Source organism: Phoenix dactylifera, chromosome 1, assembly GCF_051530095.1.
Source record: "Phoenix dactylifera cultivar Ajwa chromosome 1, Ajwa_hap1_PhDact_Kaust_v1.1, whole genome shotgun sequence".
Taxonomy (NCBI): domain Eukaryota; kingdom Viridiplantae; phylum Streptophyta; class Magnoliopsida; order Arecales; family Arecaceae; genus Phoenix; species Phoenix dactylifera.
In genome coordinates this window covers 9,668,944-9,689,440 of record NC_143190.1, presented here as the reverse complement: position 1 = coordinate 9,689,440, position 20,497 = coordinate 9,668,944, and the positions used below count along the sequence as shown (strand labels likewise).

Below are 20,497 nucleotides of genomic sequence, written 5' to 3'. Positions count from 1 at the left end.
TAATACCTTACGACTAGCTTTTTTGGGTCAGATCCTGAATTGTTACAAATGGTATCAGAACAGACTGTAGTACAGATTCCTTGGGGCTGACTACGATTACATATAAGCAACCCCTGCTTCACACTGAATAATTAGGAAATTAGTAGATGCAATGAAACTTACACGGATACAACTACAAGTAGCCTTCTAACAGCCTTCCTCTCAATAATTTTTTATCAGTCCAATGCTCAGAAATATTGGTGACTTTTTATCAGTCCTCATACAGATGATAGCTGACTTAGGGGAGTGCTTCTCTTAAGGATGACATAAAGGACTCAACACGCTTCAATCCTTCTTCAGTAGAATTGGCTTCTCCTAATAGCTTAACAATGGCGCTACCCACGATCACGCCATCAGCTCCCCATAATGAAAGCTGCAATATTTGTTTAACTCAAATCTCAGAAACAAATCAGAGAGTACATTTAAGTTCAGTTGTTTAAGTATGACTAACCTGTCTAACATGTTCTGGTTTTGATATGCCAAAGCCAACTGCGACAGGTTTTGCGGTCACCTGAAAAGAAATGAAAATTTCTCTTAGAATCAGAAATGGTCCAGCCTATAATAATCATCATCAATATTTAATGCTTGATATAAGAAATTAGTTGTATGCATTCAAAGTGTACCATAGGTCTAGGAGGAAAAATGGCTATACTTTTCCTTTTCTTTCTCTCTTTCTTTGGTTTTTTTAATATGTTTAGAATCATGGTGGCCATTCACGAGCACAGAGGTTTAAAACTGAGACCTCTCCTACAGAGAGATGAACAAAAACCAGTCGAGCTAACAGCCATCGGCAGAAAAATAACTATACTGTTAAATCTAGCAATCCGGCAATTTGCAACCATCTAAGTGAAAAGAACACTTGGGCAAGATCATGTAATACTAAATATATTCTTTTGCCAATTTCATGTAAGATAGTAATTTAGAAACTAAGACACAGGGAGAAGCAAACCTCTTTAATTTCCTCTAAGAGCAATTGTACTTGCGGATTCACAGAAGGACGTGCACCAGTAACTCCAACAGAGCTCACCTATTGAAACATATCAATAATTAGTTAAAAATTTTAATAAATAGATTAATATGAACAAAAATACTAACAACAAGCCTTATTCCATGCTTCCTCGATTATTCCAAAGTGGAATTCTTCCAAAAAAAAAAAAAAAGTCTGGTCTCATCACATACCCGCATTAAAATCTTTTTTGCTGCTTCCCTCTTCTTTTTTAATCTTTCAACCTAAATCCGGAACCACCTCTTAATCTTTTCTAGCAACAGCCCAAATGCCGAAAGCAGTTCTCTCTCACTTCACCCTATAATTTTTCCATATCACTATTCTAAAAGAAAACTTTCCTAAATAGCTGGTTTCTATTAGAGCCAAGAAACATTGTTTTATTCTTACTCTGTACTCTGTTGGTCTTGATTACTTTCTCATTCATTTCAAGTGTTTGCACAATACTATTTTATATTTCTTGATCCTCACAGCTCGTCGTTTCACAGAAGTTCGATAGCCAAAACATCATAGCACCCAAAAGAGAGAACTGGGACCTTAGATAATAATGCACTAAGTTAGTTGAACGATTAGGACTTCAGACAAGAAGTTTGCTCTAGATACCCAGAAAAGATGATGTGAAGTAAAACATATCCAGCCTTCCTTTGTGCAAGATTTTTTACTCCAATTAAAATTTATCGCAGAACAAATGGATCAGATTAGAAGCTACACCTTAAGCATAACCACAAAAGCCTTGTTCCAAACATCTCATATATAGCTTTATTACATTAAATGCTCAAATTAATTATGTTTAAGACTGGTTAGGATTTGGAAACATGTGATAGATTTTGTTATTTTGAAATGGTTTTTTTCAATATTGGTCAATAATTATTTCTTTACTTTCTCCATTCCAAATCATCTTTCTCGATTTCTTACATAATCTTCAATAACTGCCATATGCTTTAAATAGAGTTTCAAGGTCGTCAGATTTGTCATAATTTATTTTCCTTAAGGTAAATTGAAATATCTTTTAAATGTATTTGTAATGACTGCCCCGCAATTTGACAAGAGCAGCTGGGCAGGTTAGAGGTAGTTGTGCCACTGCTTTTGTGTAATGCTTCTTGCCTACCAAACAACGTTACAAGGAAATAATATTTTTAGACACCATAAGGTTTTCAATAACTAAAGTTAGTACTAGTAAGGCAGTTATTCAGGAATAAAAGTTAGGACCTAATAAATGGAATTACAAGAAAGCAGTTGACCATCCCCTTGCAGGCAAGCAAATTATAGCTGCATTATGAATCTCATGGCTTTTATGTTTCAACAAATGCTGGTACTAACTACTAAGTACTTGAGAACAACAGAAGAAAATGATATGATCGGGTAAATCAAATGCAAAGAAAGCATGGTTAGGACTGCTTTAAAAACATATGCTGAATGATATAATCTTGAGCTAGCTAGCGACATGAGTAGGGCTGCCTTAAAAACATGTTCTGAATGATATAATCTTGAGCTAGCGACATGAGATATGGCAATATAAAATAGATTATATCACCACTAAAGATGACATCAAAAATCAATTTTTACATCTAAAGGGATAGTGTAATCTAAACCATAAAAGATAAATAATTAGGTTTACTAATGAAAAAACTTACAAGGTACACAAATCCTTCTGAAGCTTCAGCAATTGCTTTCATTCTATGTTTTTCAGTAGTCGGCGTAGTAAGCTGAACCTTTTATGCATGAAAATCATATTTATAGAATTTAAGAGAAAAATAACTATGCATTCTAGTGATTCTGACAAAATACACTATGTAGTATATATGAACAGTCTAATTCACTAATACACCAATGCATAGAACAGATTACTGCTGAGGAATTCATTTCTGATTGAAGTGTGACATCACAAATTATTTGTTCTTCCCATTAAGTGTTAGTTTTCTTCTTAATAAACAGGTAATTTTTTTGAGAGAAATGAATGAGTAAATTGATCTCCATAATCCTGTCAAGTATTTCATTCCCAGAACCCCATATATATATATATATATATATATATATATATATATATATATATATATATATATATATATATATATATATATATATATATATATATATTATATTATATATATATATATAATAAGAAACAGATGCAGGATGAAAGGACCTACTAAATCAACATTCTTCCTAGTGGCCTCTTTTCTCAAACTTGCACTCTCTTCGAGAGGAAGGTCTGGTACAATAAGACCTGCAAAATAGTGGTGGTCATTCACTAAGCTTTCAAAAGGAAAACAAAATAGTAACTGATGATACACTGGAATTTCTGTCAACTTCAAAGCTTTAATTGAATATTGAGAATAAGTTTAGTAAAATGATAAAATTTCATCAATAAATCTGGTAAAGACATCTTGAAGAGATTATTCTAAAGCATACAATCAATTAACCGAAGTAGGCTTATTCTTCATATGAATAGCATTGGAGGTTTTGGATAAAAACAACACATGCCTTTCCATATAACCACCGCCTTTAATATGTAAATTAATTAACATGTTTTTCATATTTGAAGCAAAAATGTCTGATGCAGAGGTAGAAGCTGATGACAAAATAGAGGCCACAACAAAGGCTATGATTAAATACTCAACCTCAGGGAGCGTCAAAGCTTGGATATCCATTAAGAAATCAGCAGAAACAGGATGCAAAAGTAGAGAGCACCAGGGTCTGATCATAACCAATATGATCTGATGTCAATGTACACCATGGCCTAATTCTTCCCCAACACACTCTGGGAACGTAACTATTCATATAATTGACTTAGTGAAACTATCTATGCCAAATTGATATAAGTGATAGTGATGCTGTAATCCAGTCATCTGTCCCTACCTCACAGTTAAGTGAGATTTGAGTTGGTTTGGAGCATCAGCTGTCATCAGCAACCATAACAATACTAAGAAAGCTTCAGAAGAAACTAACCAGGAAGAATCGGGTACAAGAGATCACTTTCATTGGATCTAGTATCTAGAGAACTTGGAACACATCCAGAATTGCTCGAAGCTGGAATTTCTGTGAAGTTAAATTAATTCATCGAGAAGCACTTTTACTCCCTAGCTGTTTCAAATAGATGATTATTTTTACAAATTTAGCCTGATTAACATTTTCTCAATGTTTTAATCATTAGTCTAGGTTTACTAAGACTATATATAGCCTTCTACTCCCAACTCAATAGTATACTTTTGTAAAGATGTGGATTTCCTAGATAGAGTGGTGCTGACTCCAGGTGTTTGAAACTGGTGCTTGATCATTCTGATCTTTCAACTTAGAAATATGGGTTCCAATCAACAGGAAGTAGATAGTACAAAGTTGAGGCTCAGCATGATTAGTTGGCGATTAGTTTGGAACTCTTTTAGTCATAGGCTCGGCAATGTAAATGGCAATAAGTATTGAGAAACCTACAAGCTGTATGATGAATATAGCACATGCCATTGTTGCAATTTTTGGGTTCAGTAGATCTCTTTAAAAAATCAATGGGAAGAATACTTTTCTTTATATCTTTCAGTATCTTCATATAGAGTGCCTTCTTCACATGGTCTCATCATCAAATGGACATATAGAATGCTTTTCTTGGCATTACCTTGACCTGATTACATATAGCCCTTGTGCTTCTGCAAATTCATAGTTTTTTGTCATTTTAGTTAGTCCTTCATAATGGCTTTTTTTGGATGCTTTTTCATGTGGTCTTGATGTGAATTTCCGATAGTTATCACAATTAAGACCTCCTCTATTATATATGTCCATGAAATTTGCAAAAATCTGTCTTTCAGTCTAGACATGGAAATCTGGGATAACATGTATAATCAGCATAACTGACTAAACATGCTTGAAATGCATCAGAGTTCACTAGTTCAACTCTTGGTAGTGGAATCCAGTGTAAGCTGAATTATAGCATTTATTTAATATATGTTAGGTATTTTTGCATCCCCATCTTTATCATCTAATGCTAGTATTAGACACTATTATGCAAGGTATGCCGTACTGTCCTAAACCGAGTAGTACGGGCGTACCGTACCATACCGATTTGGTACCGGTACCCGATATGAGTGGCATACCGATCCTGGGTACGCCAAAAAAACTTCATACTGTACCGTATCGACACTGTGCTAGTGTGGCACCAGTATGGGATCCAGTACCGAGATGGCAAACCTTGCTATCATGTAGTGATATCCTGTGGTTATCAGAATTGACCTTTTTTGGATAATTGTTTCCCAGATAGAGGTCTCATATATGAAATAAAGAAAAGCAAGTTCTTAAACAAGAAATTTATTCAAACCTAAGGTGAAACATGACCGCATTTTAGTTGAAATAGTGATAATGCTTTTTAGTTTGAAGTTGTGAAAAAGAATAAATACATAAATATCATATCTCTTCATGAAACTCTAACTAGCATGCACAGAATTAGCTCAACATCATGTTAATGAAAATATTATCTATAATCTCTTCCTGAAAGGTTATGTACAATGAATATTATGAACGAGAAAATTCATATAGTAAGCTATTATGCAATCTTGTAGATGAATACTAAATCCAATTTGGATACCGGATGCCAAGCAACATAGGTTCTTCTATCTTGAAAATCGTTACTAGAAAAAAGAAAATATTCATGGTAAATCAGACCAGGTAACATTTACTCATAAAATTTATATTTTGATGCTAAAATTTCAATCCAAATCATGAATTACCTTGTACGCCACAATCTTTTAAGGCAGACATGAACCAGTCCATTTTATGCATGGATATTGGATTGTAATATGAAAATATTGCAATCGGACAAGATAATTGAGGGACCACCTGCCAAAATATTATAGAAAATTATGATTAAAAGAAAAGGAATGACATAGAGAAGTTCAGTCTTCAAGATGCAATTAAAGTGGGCGAACTGAATCCAATGGTGACTGGAGTCTTCCTTTGCTAACAAACAGCATTTAAGGAGCATGAAAAGTCCACTTTAGATGGAGACTTTAGAGGAGTTTAGCAAGTAGGCATGTTGCAGAATGAGCTTGTTTTCCAAGTGATAAATTCCTGGTTAATAATCAAACATGAAACCAAATGAAAAGTCACAGTCCTCATAAAAATATGGCAACCATAACCACTTTGCCCTGTCCCAGCTATTCGGAAGTTTATCACTCCCCCAAAAATACCTGTTAAGAGCAACCCTCAGAGTTATTTCAAGCTTTTCCAAAATCTTTCTCCCAACCTCTTCTCATGTTAGTCTAGGTCTTTCATTCTATTTTAGATCTTCAATGCAGATTCAAACACATCTCCTAATCAGAGCTTCCTTAAATCTTTGTTGCATGTCCACACCTTCTCAACTATCACATTCTCCTCTACTAGTAGCACTCCTAAGTATCCTGCAATGCACTCAACTCTCAAACTATCTTTTCTAGTTTCACCACACACCACCTGAAAGTTATCATTTTTGGTGCACATTGTTTAGTTAGACACGTTTTATTGCCCCATTCCAAAGAATACAACATTCAGGCCTCATCATCTTATAAAGTTTTCCCAATGTTGCCAAGGATCCAATTGATTGTGTGACACTCAATTTTCTCCACCTGATTCAGCTAGATCAATGTGTGCTAGTTCCATCTTCAACTATTTCTCCATTCTTTTGTATAATGGGCCTATATTATTGAAACTGCATTTCTTGATCAATTTTGATTAAAATCTTATTTCTTTTTTTCTTTTGATCAGAATCTATTCTATACATCTGGTTTTTATCTTGCTGATTTTCAAACCATCTTCAAATATTTACTTTCTTGAACAACAAAATGCACTGAATACATCACATAGTTATCCAAATCTTCTGAAGTAGACCCTGGCTATATATTTAACTTTGATAGTTGTATTTTGATAGAAAACAAACAACAAACAGAAGATTTCAACAAAATGTTTTTTTAGAAAAATTTTGCCTTCAGGCATTATGAAGTTTAACCTCATTTAGCAATGATGAACAACAAGATGATTGGTGAAACAGGATGAATCAAAACATGATAAACAGCTATTATATAGTCCCTCATAGTTCTATCTGAGATTCAGATTTATTATGATGTTATGAAGGTTTTAAACTTTATAACTAACTCACGACATCTCTTTTTTTGAATTATATGATAATTTTGGGGAAGACTTCATAAAGTTTTGCCATAACTAAAAGTTATTATCTAAATCGATTCTTTCAAGATTCAGCAATCACCTGTCAAAATTCAGAAACATTATTCGGGGATAAAAATTAAAGAAGGAAATAAATTAAGAAATAGAAAAAGAAATAGTTCGGTAAATACTCAAACATATCATGACCACACAAAATGCACTTTCATAAAAGTTTGCATGGTATTGCAATCAAAAGCTTTTGATATTTGATAAATTTTCGATCAATCATTCCATTGCAAACTAAGAACTCTTTCATTCCCCACTACTGTATCAGATGACTAAAAGTTATTATCTAAATCGATTCTTTCAAGATTCAGCAATCACCTGTCAAAATTCAGAAACATTATTCGGGGATAAAAATTAAAGAAGGAAATAAATTAAGAAATAGAAAAAGAAATAGTTCGGTAAATACTCAAACATATCATGACCACACAAAATGCACTGTCATAAAAGTTTGCATGGTATTGCAATCAAAAGCTTTTGATATTTGATAAATTTTCGATCAATCATTCCATTGCAAACTAAGAACTCTTTCATTCCCCATTATTGTATCAGATGCAGTTCGAGAACTAAATGCATGTCTATAGATCATTTAATCATAATCAAATGGAAACTATGTTAAACTTTCTTTGAGGACATACGAGATATTTGCTTTTAAGCAAAGGTAAGTTATGATATTTAAGTAACCTGACTAGTATTGGATGGAATTTTTTCCTATGACAAGTCATCTAGTTTCCTCTCTCCGTAAGCCTCTCGCTTCCTAGCAGTCGAGCCATGAACAACTACAACTATGATGAGTCGAAATCAAAGAGATGAGTTTTGAAAGGGTAGTAATTACTTTGAATCCATTTTTAATTTTTAAAAGAATCATGGACAAAGTCAATCCATTGTTATAATGGTCTTAAACTCTAACACACTTCAAAGATTAAGTAATTTGACACCACCTAACTACTCATAATAAGATCAGATTATAAGGTTATGAGACACTTTGGCCAATCAAGTTCTCTGATGGCTAGTTTGGACAGCTGGTAATAATACTAACAATAAAGGGAGGAACATAAGTCAGCAGCGTTCATAGCTTAACATAATAAACAGTTATTTTGTTGTGAGGATATTTACCTCCTTTAACATGGAAAAGACAGCACGAGGGTTAGTCCCGCTTGCTAAGGCCCGTTTACTAGAAACCTACAAGAGATCATATGAATGAAACAATAATGTTCATGGTAATGAAAAAATCGAATCAAGGAGAAGTGAACTAATGGTTACCCACTAGGGCCAATTTGGTATTGCTTTTGCTTTCTATTATTTGTTTTCAAAAAAATAAAATCCAAGACAAAAAAAATGAACTGAACAACATGTACTATGAAAATCTTCTATTTTTGAAATTGTTTGTAAAATCTTTAGATTTTGCAGTAACAAAGATGTAAGATAAACACATTAACATAAAACTAGGATTTCGGATCACTTACAGATTTTCTCTTGGATTCGATTCACTGATCAAGGAGTGGATTTTACCAATGAAAATCTACTGTTTTCCACAACCTAAATGCCCAAGTCACTTGCTGAAAATCTCATAACCACCCCCTTTTTAAATGAAGCCTTATGCATAACTGTCAATAGACAGTTTCAGGGTTGAAGAGATGTCTATGGAAAGACATCTCTTTTGGACATGAGATCATGTCTTTTGGTTACCGGTTTGGTTGAACCATCATGGGTGGACCAAACCTGTTTTTCCAACATCTCCCACTCACACATGATGGGTTCAACAGTGTGAGTTTTAACCATTACGAACAAGTCTTTTCTCTGCGACTTTCATACAGGCAAATAGATCGTGCGACCAGCATACCAATAAAAAAAATAACGAGCTCACACCACCATACATCTGTTAGGAATATATAGTAGTTCAGTAGAGTAAGTATGCAGTACCCCAGAACATTTAAGTCATATTTCAAGTACCTCATGATCTCACTTTAACTTATCACATTATTTGTTTTCTGTTTTGTATTCACAATCATGCTTTAACACGTAGTCAAGATGATTGGTCGACCAGTGAATACAACAAAGAAATGAGACACAAAATGATCTTCCTTTCTATCTTGAATCTCTTAATTGTAGTTTAGTTGCTTTTCCAGATATGTCCTAATAAATCGAATCAAGCATGATTGCAGGTAACATTCCAAGATAGCATACACTGAACTAAATCTCAAGAAACAGTAAAAGTAATAAGGGTACTAACAGAGGTAATTATAGCCTCAGGGCTCACACAACGAGAGAGAAGAGATCAATTCTCTCGTTACCCTTATTGGTCGAATTATGCACATGTGGTATGAAGCGCATGTTATGGTATTTTTCTCCTTTTCCATGGAGCGTATGTTGATTCTCATTATATGAAATACCATACAAATGATAGTTCAGACACACTTAGTGTCCAACTTGAGTTCACCATTCTACTTTCTTTCTCATTATTACTACAGAACTCACATTTGGCATTTAAAAACAGACAAGGTGATTTGTGGGTTTACTCACCTTCGATCACAAAATATTACATAGTGACCTCATCTTGATTTACTATCAAGGCGATACTAATTTTAAGCTTGAGCTCATAAATACGTTATGCTTAAAATTGTCTCATCTCTATCAACCACAAGTTATAGAGGCGATTGCCCGTGTAAGAAGGCCAATCTAATTTCTGTCCAACATACATTTCTTTAAATGAACTAATCATATGCACTAAGCATTAACGCATATATATATATATATATGCATATGTGTGTGCTTAAAAAAAATAAGAAGAACTTAGCATTAATATAAATACATACATGTGAATCCCAAATGAGAAATTAAAATATCTCATTATTCAAACCATTAAGTACATCAAAGTCTACGAAGACCTAAAGATTTCACATGTCTCATAAATACATCTCTAGGAATAGATTTAGTAAACGGATCTGCAATCATTTGATTCGTAGATATGTACTGTATGTTCACTTTCTTTTGTGCAACCATGTCTCTCACAAAGTTATACTTTGTATCAATATGCTTAGTCTTTGAGTGATATTTGGGATCTTTTGTATAAGCTATCGATGCTTGGCTATCACAATGTACTAGTACTGGATATGCAGCATTTTTCATAACCCCCAAATGATTAAGAAATCTCTTTAACCAAACTGCTTCTTGTACCGCCGCTGAAGAAGCTACAAATTCAGCTTCCATCGTGGACAAAGCTATACAAGTTTGTTTCTTACTACTCCATGAAATTGCCCCATTACTTAGTAAGAAAACATAACCAGAGGTTGATTTTCTTTCATCCAAATCACCTCCCCAATCAGCATCTGTATAGCCTTCAAGACGCAAATCATTTCCTTGATAACATAACGAATAATCCGCAGTACCTTTTAGATATCTCAATATCCTTTTGACCGCTTTCCAATGGTCATGGCCAGGGTGTGATTGATATCTACTTACCATACCAACTGCAAAGCAGATATCTGGCCTTGTACATATCATTGCATACATAAGACTTCCAACTGCACTGGAATAAGGAACTCTTTTCATTTGCTCTTCTTCTTGTGGAGTCTTCGGGCACATTCTTTGGCTTAACGCTTCAGCTTTTGCAATGGGAGTATCAATGGGTTTACAATCTTGCATATGAAACTGTTCAAGAATTTTCTTTATATAAGGCTCCTGTGAAAGAGATAATAACCTTTTTGAACGATCTCTTTCAATTTTAACCCCAAGAATATAATTAGCTTCTTCCATATCCTTTATTTCAAAATTCGTGAACAACCAATTCTTAACTGATGCTAAGAATTCTTTATCATTAGCAGCCATTAGTATATCATCCACATAAAGTGATAAAATCACAAATTTGTCTTTGGATCTTTTAATATAGACACAGTGGTCTTCATCAATCATGACAAAATCATATGATATGACAGCCTGATGAAATTTTATATTCCACTGTCTAGAAGATTGTTTAAGGCCATAAATCGACTTCAAAAGTCTACACACTTTGTGCTCTTGGCCTTCTTTAATAAAACCGATAGGTTGTTCCATATAAATTTCTTCTTCCAATTCTCCATTGAGAAAAGCTGTTTTTACATCCATTTGATGTAATTCAAGATCCAAACTAGCTACTATGGCTAAAATTATGCGAATTGAGGTGAATCTCACAACAGGAAAAAATGTCTCTTCATAGTCAATCCCCTCTTGTTGTGTATAGCCTTTTGCTACAAGGCGTGCCTTATATCTTTCTATTGTGCCATCTGCCTTGCGCTTTATTTTGAGAACCCATTTGTTCCCAATTGTTTTCCGACCTTTCGGAAGATCAACCAATTTCCAAACTTGGTTTGATCTCATTGACTCCATTTCTTCTTCCATTGCTTTCATCCATTGCTCTTTTGCAGGACATTTAAGAGCTTCATCAATATTTCTCGGTTCACCTTCCTCTTGAGGTGTAGCAAGAAATGCTTCTCCTTCAATCTCAAATCGTCGACGGGGAACTAATCCACGGTTACTTTTTCGTAATTGAGATTGTTGTGAAATAAATTCATCATTTCTTGAATTTCTCCCACTTGAACCAGATGTTGTTGATGGATTTTCAAGATTTTTTACCAATTGAGTTTGATTAAACAAATTATCATGGTCCTCTATCTCAAATAAAGATAAACCTTTATTTATTTCACCCTGATTTGGAAAATCATTTTCCAAAAATGTGGCATTACGAGATTCAAACTCAGTAATACTTCCATTGTTAGTGTTACCAACGAACACATATCCTTTGGAGGTTTCAGAATATCGAATAAAAATACTCTTTTTGCCCCTTGGACCCAATTTTCCATATTTATGAGAAGAATCATGAATATATGCAGCGCATCCCCAAGGTCTTAAATTACTTAGGTCAGGTTTGCGACCGGTCCATAATTCATAAGGGGTGGAAGTTACTGATTTTGAGGGTACTAGGTTAAGTACATATGCAGCTGTTAATAATGCATCACCCCAATAGGTGATCGGCAAATTAGCTTGTGCCATCATAGACCTAACCATTTCCAATAGGGTTCTATTTCTTCTTTCCGCAACACCATTTTGTTGTGGAGTACTAGGAATAGTTAACTGTCTACCTATTCCCTTTTCATCACAAATTTGTTTGAACTGATCAGACAAATACTCACGTCCACGGTCAGTTCTTAACACTTTGATTTTCCGGTCTAATTGATTTTCAACAAAGTTTAAATATCTTATAAAGCAATCTAATGCATCAGATTTGTGAGATATCAAATAGACATAACTGAAACGTGTATAATCGTCAATAAATGTGATGAAATAAGAAGCCCCATGTCTTGCCCTTACATTCATCGGCCCACAAATGTCAGAATGAATTAATTGCAATGGAAAATCGGCTCTAGTTCCTTTACCAAATAGTTTTCTTGTTGTTTTTCCTGCTAAGCAATATTCACATATAGCTAGATTAACCTTTTCAACAGGGCCTAATAATCCCTCTTTGGCTAATCTATTCATTCGTTGTTGCCCAATGTGACCTAACCTAGCATGCCAAATATTTTCATCCATATTTGGATTACTAGTAGATGTAACAAAGGAAAAAACAGTACTTATTACATTACACATACTATAATCAGTATCAAGTACAATAAAACCATTTAGTACATAACCAGATCCATAATAAGTTGTCCCTAGCAATATGTCTACACCATTACCATGAAAATTTAAGATATAGCCAAACTTAAGTAACATAACAACAGAAATTAAGTTTCGCCGAATATCTGGAGCATATAATACATCATGTAGAATTAAGGGTTGACCACCTCGCATATTCAATTTGCAGGTGCCAATCCCCTCTACTGCAACTCTTGAATTATTTCCCACATATATCCATCTTGCTCCTTGTGGAATTCGACGATATTCCACGAAAGCGTCTCGATCTCTTGCTACATGGTCTGTGGTCCCTGAGTCTACAGTCCACAAAAGATGAGATTCAGCTAAAAACACAGAACTTGAAACATAAGAGATACTTATATTTGTGCTAAGGGTTTTTACCTTCTTTGCCTCGGAGCATTCACGAGCAAAGTGACCCTTCTTGCCACAGTTGTAGCATCTCAATTTTGCTTTGTTCCTCTTAAAAGGACGCTTTCCTTTACCCGGCTGGCTATGCTTGAGCTTCTTAGAGGTCTTGCCATTACCATTGCCTTTCTTAAAATGACCACTAAAATGTTTTCGCTTGAAGCCCGAAGCTCCTTGCGAACTAGTGTTAGCCATATACACTTCATTAGAGGTTTTATTTGCCTCAAGACGGTCTTCCTCCAATTCCAGATGACGACCAGCATCAGTGAAAGTTCTAATGCTTTCATTATGGGTTAAGTGAACTTTCATGTGCTCCCAACTATGAGGCAAAGATCGAATTATAGCTTGAACTTGTTGTTCATCAGTTAGCACATGTCCAGCATCTCGCAGTTCACTTATCATGTTCGACATTTCCCTTAAATGCTGCTTCATATTATTATTAGTGCGTTTCTTATATGTGTCGAACTTGATGGTCAGCTGCCTAAGTTTGGTGACAGAAGTTCCACCAAACTTTTCTTTTAATGCTTCCCATATTTCCTTTGCCATCTCAAAAGGCCTGAACTCTCGCATGATATCATTTTCCATGCTACTCAGCAATGTAATCCGAGCAATTGAGTTCTTCTTTTTCCAGGCAATATAAGCCTCCTTATCCTTTATGTGTTGAACCGTTATTCCATCCTCAGGCTCATTCATGGTATGGTTTAAGGCTTCCAGCGCCTCTTGTTCCTCCAATACATATTGGATTTTCATTTGCCATATTTCATAATTTTCACCATTCAATTTCTCACCCTTATTAAGTTCAGCTACTATATTCTTAGATGCTGAAGCCATTGCAGAAACTAAATTTCTACATAAAGACAAACATGCACACAATTAATGCCAAGCACAACACATATTTTTCTTTGCCACTAAACACAAATAAAATTAATGCTAATTCACATAATGGCATGGAATTGAAAGTTCACTATAAACATTAATTTTGATTCTTAGCAGACAAAGTTTTAGTTCTTAAGACAAATTATATAGTAAGTCTTAAAACTCCCACTTAAAACATGTATACTAAAACATTAAAAAATTGTATAAACATGGAGACATTTATTATCATAAAAAAAATTTAAATAATTAATACACAAGTAAAGAATATAAGTCATTCTAGCTTCGACTAGTTTTCAACTAGTGATTTTGCCATCTAAGAACCCGAACCCTCCTTGGAATAGTATCCTCAATTTCTTTTTGAATCATAGTTGATACTATTTGTTCGATCCAAGGAACCATTATTCTACTAATGGTATGACCTCCTGCTACTGTTAAAATTTCACTAATCTCATGCATTAAGTACTCTTTTATAAATGCTCTCACCAATTGAGCATAATCTCTCACTGCTAAGGAATTCCAAATATCTCTTAGAACTTGTTGCCATGATCCGAATAGAGAATCATACAGCACTTGGTACCGTTGATGTTGACATAATGCATGTCCTAGATGAATGATTTCTTCCATTATATAATGAATAGTTTGTACATGTAAAATCATGTCATCATTAGGATCCATCCTTATAACTCGTAATGTGTGCAACAAATCTCTAAGCCTCGCCCTTTGTTCCGGGGTCCTTGCTGCCCTCGGAACCCTCACTAAGAGTGGTACTCGTGGCATTATTTCCTACAACAAATGTGGAAAAAATGCTTAGGCATAACACTGAAATATAATAACACACAATTAAAGGATGCGGGAACATTCAATTTCAAAATTTCCAAATGTCACACATACAATCACGGTATGATTGGAAAAATTTCAGAGAAAAAAAATATATATATTTTCCTATAATTTTAACTCATTTTCGAATATAAATAATAATAATAAAATTATTTTAATGGATGAAAAAATATTTAAAAAAAAATTACAGAAAATTAGGAAATTAATTATTATTATTTTGAATCCAACGGTACAAACTACGTCTCAATATATTTCTCCAAACCATGTTTGGAAATTTTCTCTCCAGAAAATTGGTGGCCCGCCCGTTAAACTTCCACCGTTGAGAGCGGGAAGTGTACGTTGCTCTGTTAAACCAGCCTTACGCGGTCCCCTCCGCTTCAGGGGAAGCGCGACCCAAGCTTTCGCTTAGGCCATGCATCCCACTACCCAACTTGGACTGGGCGAACCAGCCCTTTGCACCAATTGCACCCAGGCTCGAGGACGAAACCCAACGTCCAAACCACCAAACGCCCCCGTTTGGGTTATAAGCTCCCACTGCCTTCTTTGTTTAAATATTATATTCTTCCCAACGTAACCCATCTCTCCTCCTTTCCCTTCTTCAGGATGTTTGGATGAAAAAAAAAAACAGTAAGAAGAAGATGAAGAGGGGAGAAAAAAAAAAATGGTTTGGGGCAGTTGGGCTTCCCTTTTTTTTTTTTTATGAGGTGGCCGCGTGGGAGACGCCATCCGTGAGCCGTTTAGAGGCCGCGCCACTGTGCAAAGGGAAGGTCTTCTTCATAGAGAAAAAAAAAAAAATTTGCAGAAACAAGCCTGAAATTTTCGGGCCTTGTTTCTCCCTCCATAGTGAACGAAATTAAGTGTATTATATATGGATAGAAAGCTTGTTTCAAGGGCTTTCCATTGATATAAGTTTCGTTTCCCAAAACAAACTGTGGAGAAAGTTATCAAGTTTCAAAGTTCCGGGTTTTTGATCTTTATGAATTTATATCTCTCAAACTACTGCACCAAACATCACCAAACTTTCCAGATATCATCTACATATCATATAGTATCTTCATGCAAAAAATCACGGCCTAACTCTATGTGTAAACAAAACCGCCATTAATGGCCATTCAAGGTGGTGAGTGCGAGAGCAATGGATTTAAGATATTAAAACATGTAATATCCACTCCAAAACATTTCAGAAATCGAACAAACATGCTCTGATACCAATGTAAGATAAACACATTAACATAAAACTAGGATTTCGGATCACTTACAGATTTTCTCTTGGATTCGATTCACTGATCAAGGAGTGGATTTTACCAATGAAAATCTACTGTTTTCCACAACCTATATGCCCAAGTCACTTGCTGAAAATCTCATAACCACCCCCTTTTTAAATGAAGCCTTATGCATAACTGTCAATAGACAGTTTCAGGGTTGAAGAGATGTCTATGGAAAGACATCTCTTTTGGACATGAGATCATGTCTTTTGGTTACCGGTTTGGTTGAACCATCATGGGTGGACCAAACCTGTTTTTCCAATTACTTTCAGAAAAATGAAAATGAAAATAAAAGCACGGAATAGCAGAAGTTTTGTGCAAATGCTATTTTCAACATCTATCTCGATGTGGCATTTTACTAATCTGTGGAGAAACAAAAACACAGAACAGCAATAATACCAAATAGGCCCTTAGATATTCTCCTATTCCAAGAATTTTTGGAAAAAAATGTTGGTGAACAGGATTCACTGAACAATAAACTTCTAAGAAATATAAACATATAAGAAAAGTGATTGAATAATGTTGTTCTGGTAAAGAAAATGAAGAGAAGCCAAAGTAGTAACCTGAATTACAGGACCATCTGCAAAAGGATCGCTGTAGGGCAAGCCCAACTCAATTATATCCGCACCCCAATGGTCAAGCAGTTTCAGTGCTCTTGCTGTTGTCGCTAGATCAGGATCACCAGCGGTAATGTAAGGTATAAATGCAACCTAAGCAGTTGGAACAAATTCTAATTCCAAGTAAGTAACAAAAAAAAAAAATCAGCAATCTTTTATCATTTTTCATTTCCCAAAGAAAATCCTCAAAAATGATTATTAATTTCCAGTTCTTCCACTCAAATATATTCGTAAGTTTGTTTCAAGCATCCACATGCTAATCTTAATATTATGTAGCATCATAAAAGAATCCACTTTCCATCACCCTCCAAGAGCGTGACATAAAAAGCATTGTTACTAAAGCAGTGATGATATTAGGAGGGGCAATAGGCTCGAGTCAGGTTGGATGCTTGTCGGATCAAAAATTTGTCAATCTAAATATGACATGTTTATTAAACAGATCAAAAATTCAGATCTGAACCACAACTGTTTATTAAACTAGTAATCTGATCTGATCCTCACAATCTATTTATTAAATAGGTTAAGTCTGGTTAAATATGTTAAATAGGTTAAGTGAATTTTTAATAGTTTAAATAGGTTAAATGGATCGGGTTAAATAAGATAGCAGGTTTAAAATGGGTTAAACATATCTTAAATGGGTTAAATGGTTTACCTATTCAACTCGATTTGAATATTAAATAAGTTAAATGGGTTAAACGGGTTAGATATCTAAAATTCAAATTCAACCCAAATATTAAACAGGTTAAACGGATCGATTTATTTATGACCCGAATCCGTTTAGCCTAAATTCAGACTTGCTTATGGCAGGTTGAATAAGGAGATGGGTTTCGCCACATTTTGCTAGCCTTAGAAGACCAATCCCAAAGTGGATGTTTTTCCTTCTTTTTTATTTGTGTGTGTGTGAGAGAGAATGGTAGGTACCTCACTCCACATCTCGTTAAAGAAACAAAATGAGGGAAAACATTGTATGAGGTTAAACACTCTTACAGCGAGCAAGCAGAGGACAAAAGCGTAGAACAACACCTGAAAATTGAAAGCCCAGCCCCAGTTGTTGGGTCCGCACATTGCTATCTTCCTCTAAAGGGAAGAGGGGGGGGAGGGGTTATGATCCCAACTATCCATCATCTTCCTCCTTCCATCCTCGAGACTCTCGAAGCCGGACGACGCCGTGGTTTCCACCATGTCTCCGACCAGCCGGCCTCTACTTTGTCTTCCATCGGTGGAGAAGACGGAGTCAGGGATTATTATCTTTTTGTACTAATTTTTTAAGGCCGAGTACAAGGAAGATTCTTTCTTTGGGGTTCGGATTGTATCTCTCGCATGGAAGAATGATTGCTTTTCTTTCGTGACATCAATCGTTGGATCGCGCCCGGTACAGATCATCAAGCACCCTTAACTTCTTTATTTATCTGCTGCACAAATCCCAAAGCGATCGTTACGTGATCCAACGGTGAATTTGGATTCTTTCGCGCAAAAGGTGCACCCAATCCATCCCTTCGGCACCAGAATGATGTTAACGCGCAAGGGCTGCCTTCGGCTTATAATTTTTAGGATTTTTTTTATAAATATTCTTTTAAAAATTTAAATTTACGTGAAGTTCCACGTTCCCATAAAATATTGTTTTTACATAAATGCTTATAATATCGCGATTCTTTTAACACCATTAATAAAAATTATTTTTATTTCAAATGAAAATAAAATAAAATTTTGAAGTTACTTTTTTGTTCTTCATCGTGATCACCTTATAAAAATTTTCTTTTATACATCTACTTATTAAGAATATTTTAATCATTTTAATTTGAAGCGGCTAATTTTTTAACGATATTAAATAGCATGAATATATATGTAAAAATAAGGATAAAAACAAGATAGAATAGCAAAACAAGTGTTTTACGAGAGTATATATATAAATATCAATTTTGGAAGGGTATTCATATAAAATTCGATATTTAGAAGGGTATTCATATAAAAAAACTCTAATTTTTATACCCATCTACATAATTCTCTAATGCTATGTGGCATGGCATATGATTTTTTTTGGAATTAATGACTAATCCATACTTTAATAAAAAATTCTGTTGACTAATTTTTTAACCTCCGGTACACCAAATACACCACTTATGTTTTGTTTTTTTTTTTTAACATCTGCATCCGCCTAAAATAAAAATGGAATTATCTATGGTCCGACTTTTAATAGTAGAGCGCGGATAGCCGCCACATCATTCATATTTTAGATGGATGACGCTTCTTCATCACAACATACCTCAAAAATGAATAAAACTTGTCCATCCTAAAAACAAATCATGCAGTGGTTATTTATGATGGTACTGTATTCTACGGTGAAAATATTATACGTAAAGCATGCAAACTCTGAAGCTAATGGGACTGCGGACTGGGTGACTGCTTATGTAGCCAGTCATTCGGATAGTACCCCATGGACTGGAGATGGAAAGTTGCCCTTGACACTCTGAGATATTTTATTTTTTAATTTTATTAGGTGCATCCATATGTATTCGTCTGGTATGATTCATTTGCTTTAGCAAGAGAAAAATGCGAACTCTCAACAAAGGGTTGTGTTGGGGCACCGACGGGAGAGGAATTGGATATTAAACATTACACGCGGCTCCACCGGTACCGCGTACCAAATTACTTATCAAGAAATTGGTGCTCATGTAAACGACGTTGACTCAACTATAGATCACTTTTGAGGTTCCTGTGGATATTTTATTGGGTCCGCGATGTTTCCCTCCCTATATTTCGGGCATTCATGTGGAGAAATAATTCCACCAAACAATGAGGAGATCTGGTTCACAGGATGAGAGGGTGTCGTTTTTAGCAAAAGTTTCACAGAATGAAAAACAAATATATAGCAAAAGAAAATTGGCAAAGAGGCGCATGCACACACACGAAGAACTCCTCAAGCCAGCATAATCCAGGGTTGCCAACTTAGTATTCAACCCTGGTGCAACGTACGTGGAAGGAGAAACATGAAAAGCCCCTAGAATTAGTCATTGAGAAATCTCTATACTACGCTCTAGAATCATGGAGTTACAAAGACACGCATAAGAAAATGAGATGAAGGCCAATAGATCCATAGGCTTACTTTCCCTTGCTTCTTCAAATTGGAGAAGGTTTCGGAGATCCCGAGCGCCGGAGAAGAGAGGCCGAGAGAAGTCGTCAGGGCTTGGTTTGTGGGAGGAGTAAGCGCCGGAGAAGTGAGGCTGGGACAAGCAGCCTTTGGAAGTTGGTTGGCGAGAGGAGTATAGACTCCAGATCTTCTTCTTGAGGAAAAGAAGCAGGAGCTGCAATTCGGTACGAGGGCCATCGCGTTAATTAGTACGACAGAAGGATCACAACCGAGGAGTTCTTATAAAGTTTGTCGAAAGTACCACCGCATGAGGTAAACGTGGATCACAACCGAGGAGTTCTTATGAAGTTTGTCGAAAATACCACCGCATAAGGTAAACGTGGATCACAACCGAGGAGTTCTTATGAAGTTTGTCGAAAATACCACCGCATGAGGTAAACGTGGATCACAACCGAGGAGTTCTTATGAAGTTTGTCGAAAATACCACCGCATGAGGTAAACATGGATCACAACC

General features: G+C 35.3%; 1 protein-coding gene and 1 pseudogene across 10 annotated transcripts; both read right to left on the bottom strand.

The window, feature by feature from the left end:
- On the bottom strand, positions 1–20,229 carry LOC103698877 (tryptophan synthase alpha chain-like). Of its 10 annotated transcripts, none has more exons than XR_015977430.1 (10): positions 19,999–20,229; positions 16,842–16,988; positions 8,342–8,407; positions 5,755–5,863; positions 3,193–3,269; positions 2,677–2,754; positions 989–1,066; positions 692–786; positions 491–550; positions 349–412 (listed from the first exon to the last, which is right to left on the bottom strand). XR_015977430.1 is itself a non-coding variant. In XM_088720545.1 (9 exons), the coding sequence occupies exons 1-9, from the start codon at positions 20,218–20,220 to the stop codon at positions 278–280; spliced, it is 972 nt and encodes a 323-aa protein (XP_088576671.1). In that variant the 5' UTR covers positions 20,221–20,229; the 3' UTR covers positions 1–277. The 10 variants fall into 10 exon arrangements, 8 of the variants coding, with proteins under 8 accessions (XP_088576671.1, XP_038970224.1, XP_038970221.1 ...); XR_015977427.1 differs by having other exon boundaries at positions 362–412; positions 663–786; XM_088720545.1 differs by lacking the exon at positions 692–786 and having other exon boundaries at positions 1–412.
- LOC148715033 (signal recognition particle RNA) lies at positions 15,311–15,463 on the bottom strand (annotated as a pseudogene).
- Positions 20,230–20,497: the final 268 nt, after the last annotated feature.

Coding starts and splice junctions, on each gene's coding strand:
- LOC103698877 (XM_088720545.1), bottom strand. CDS start 20,220: ATGGCCCTCGTACCGAATTGCAGCTCCTGCTTCTTTTCCTCAAGAAGA. Junction 8,408..16,841: donor CAGATGGTCCTGTAATTCAG/GTTACTACTTTG, acceptor GATCTCTTGTAG/GTTTCTAGTAAACGGGCCTT. Junction 413..490: donor AACCAGAACATGTTAGACAG/GTTAGTCATACT, acceptor CAAATATTGCAG/CTTTCATTATGGGGAGCTGA.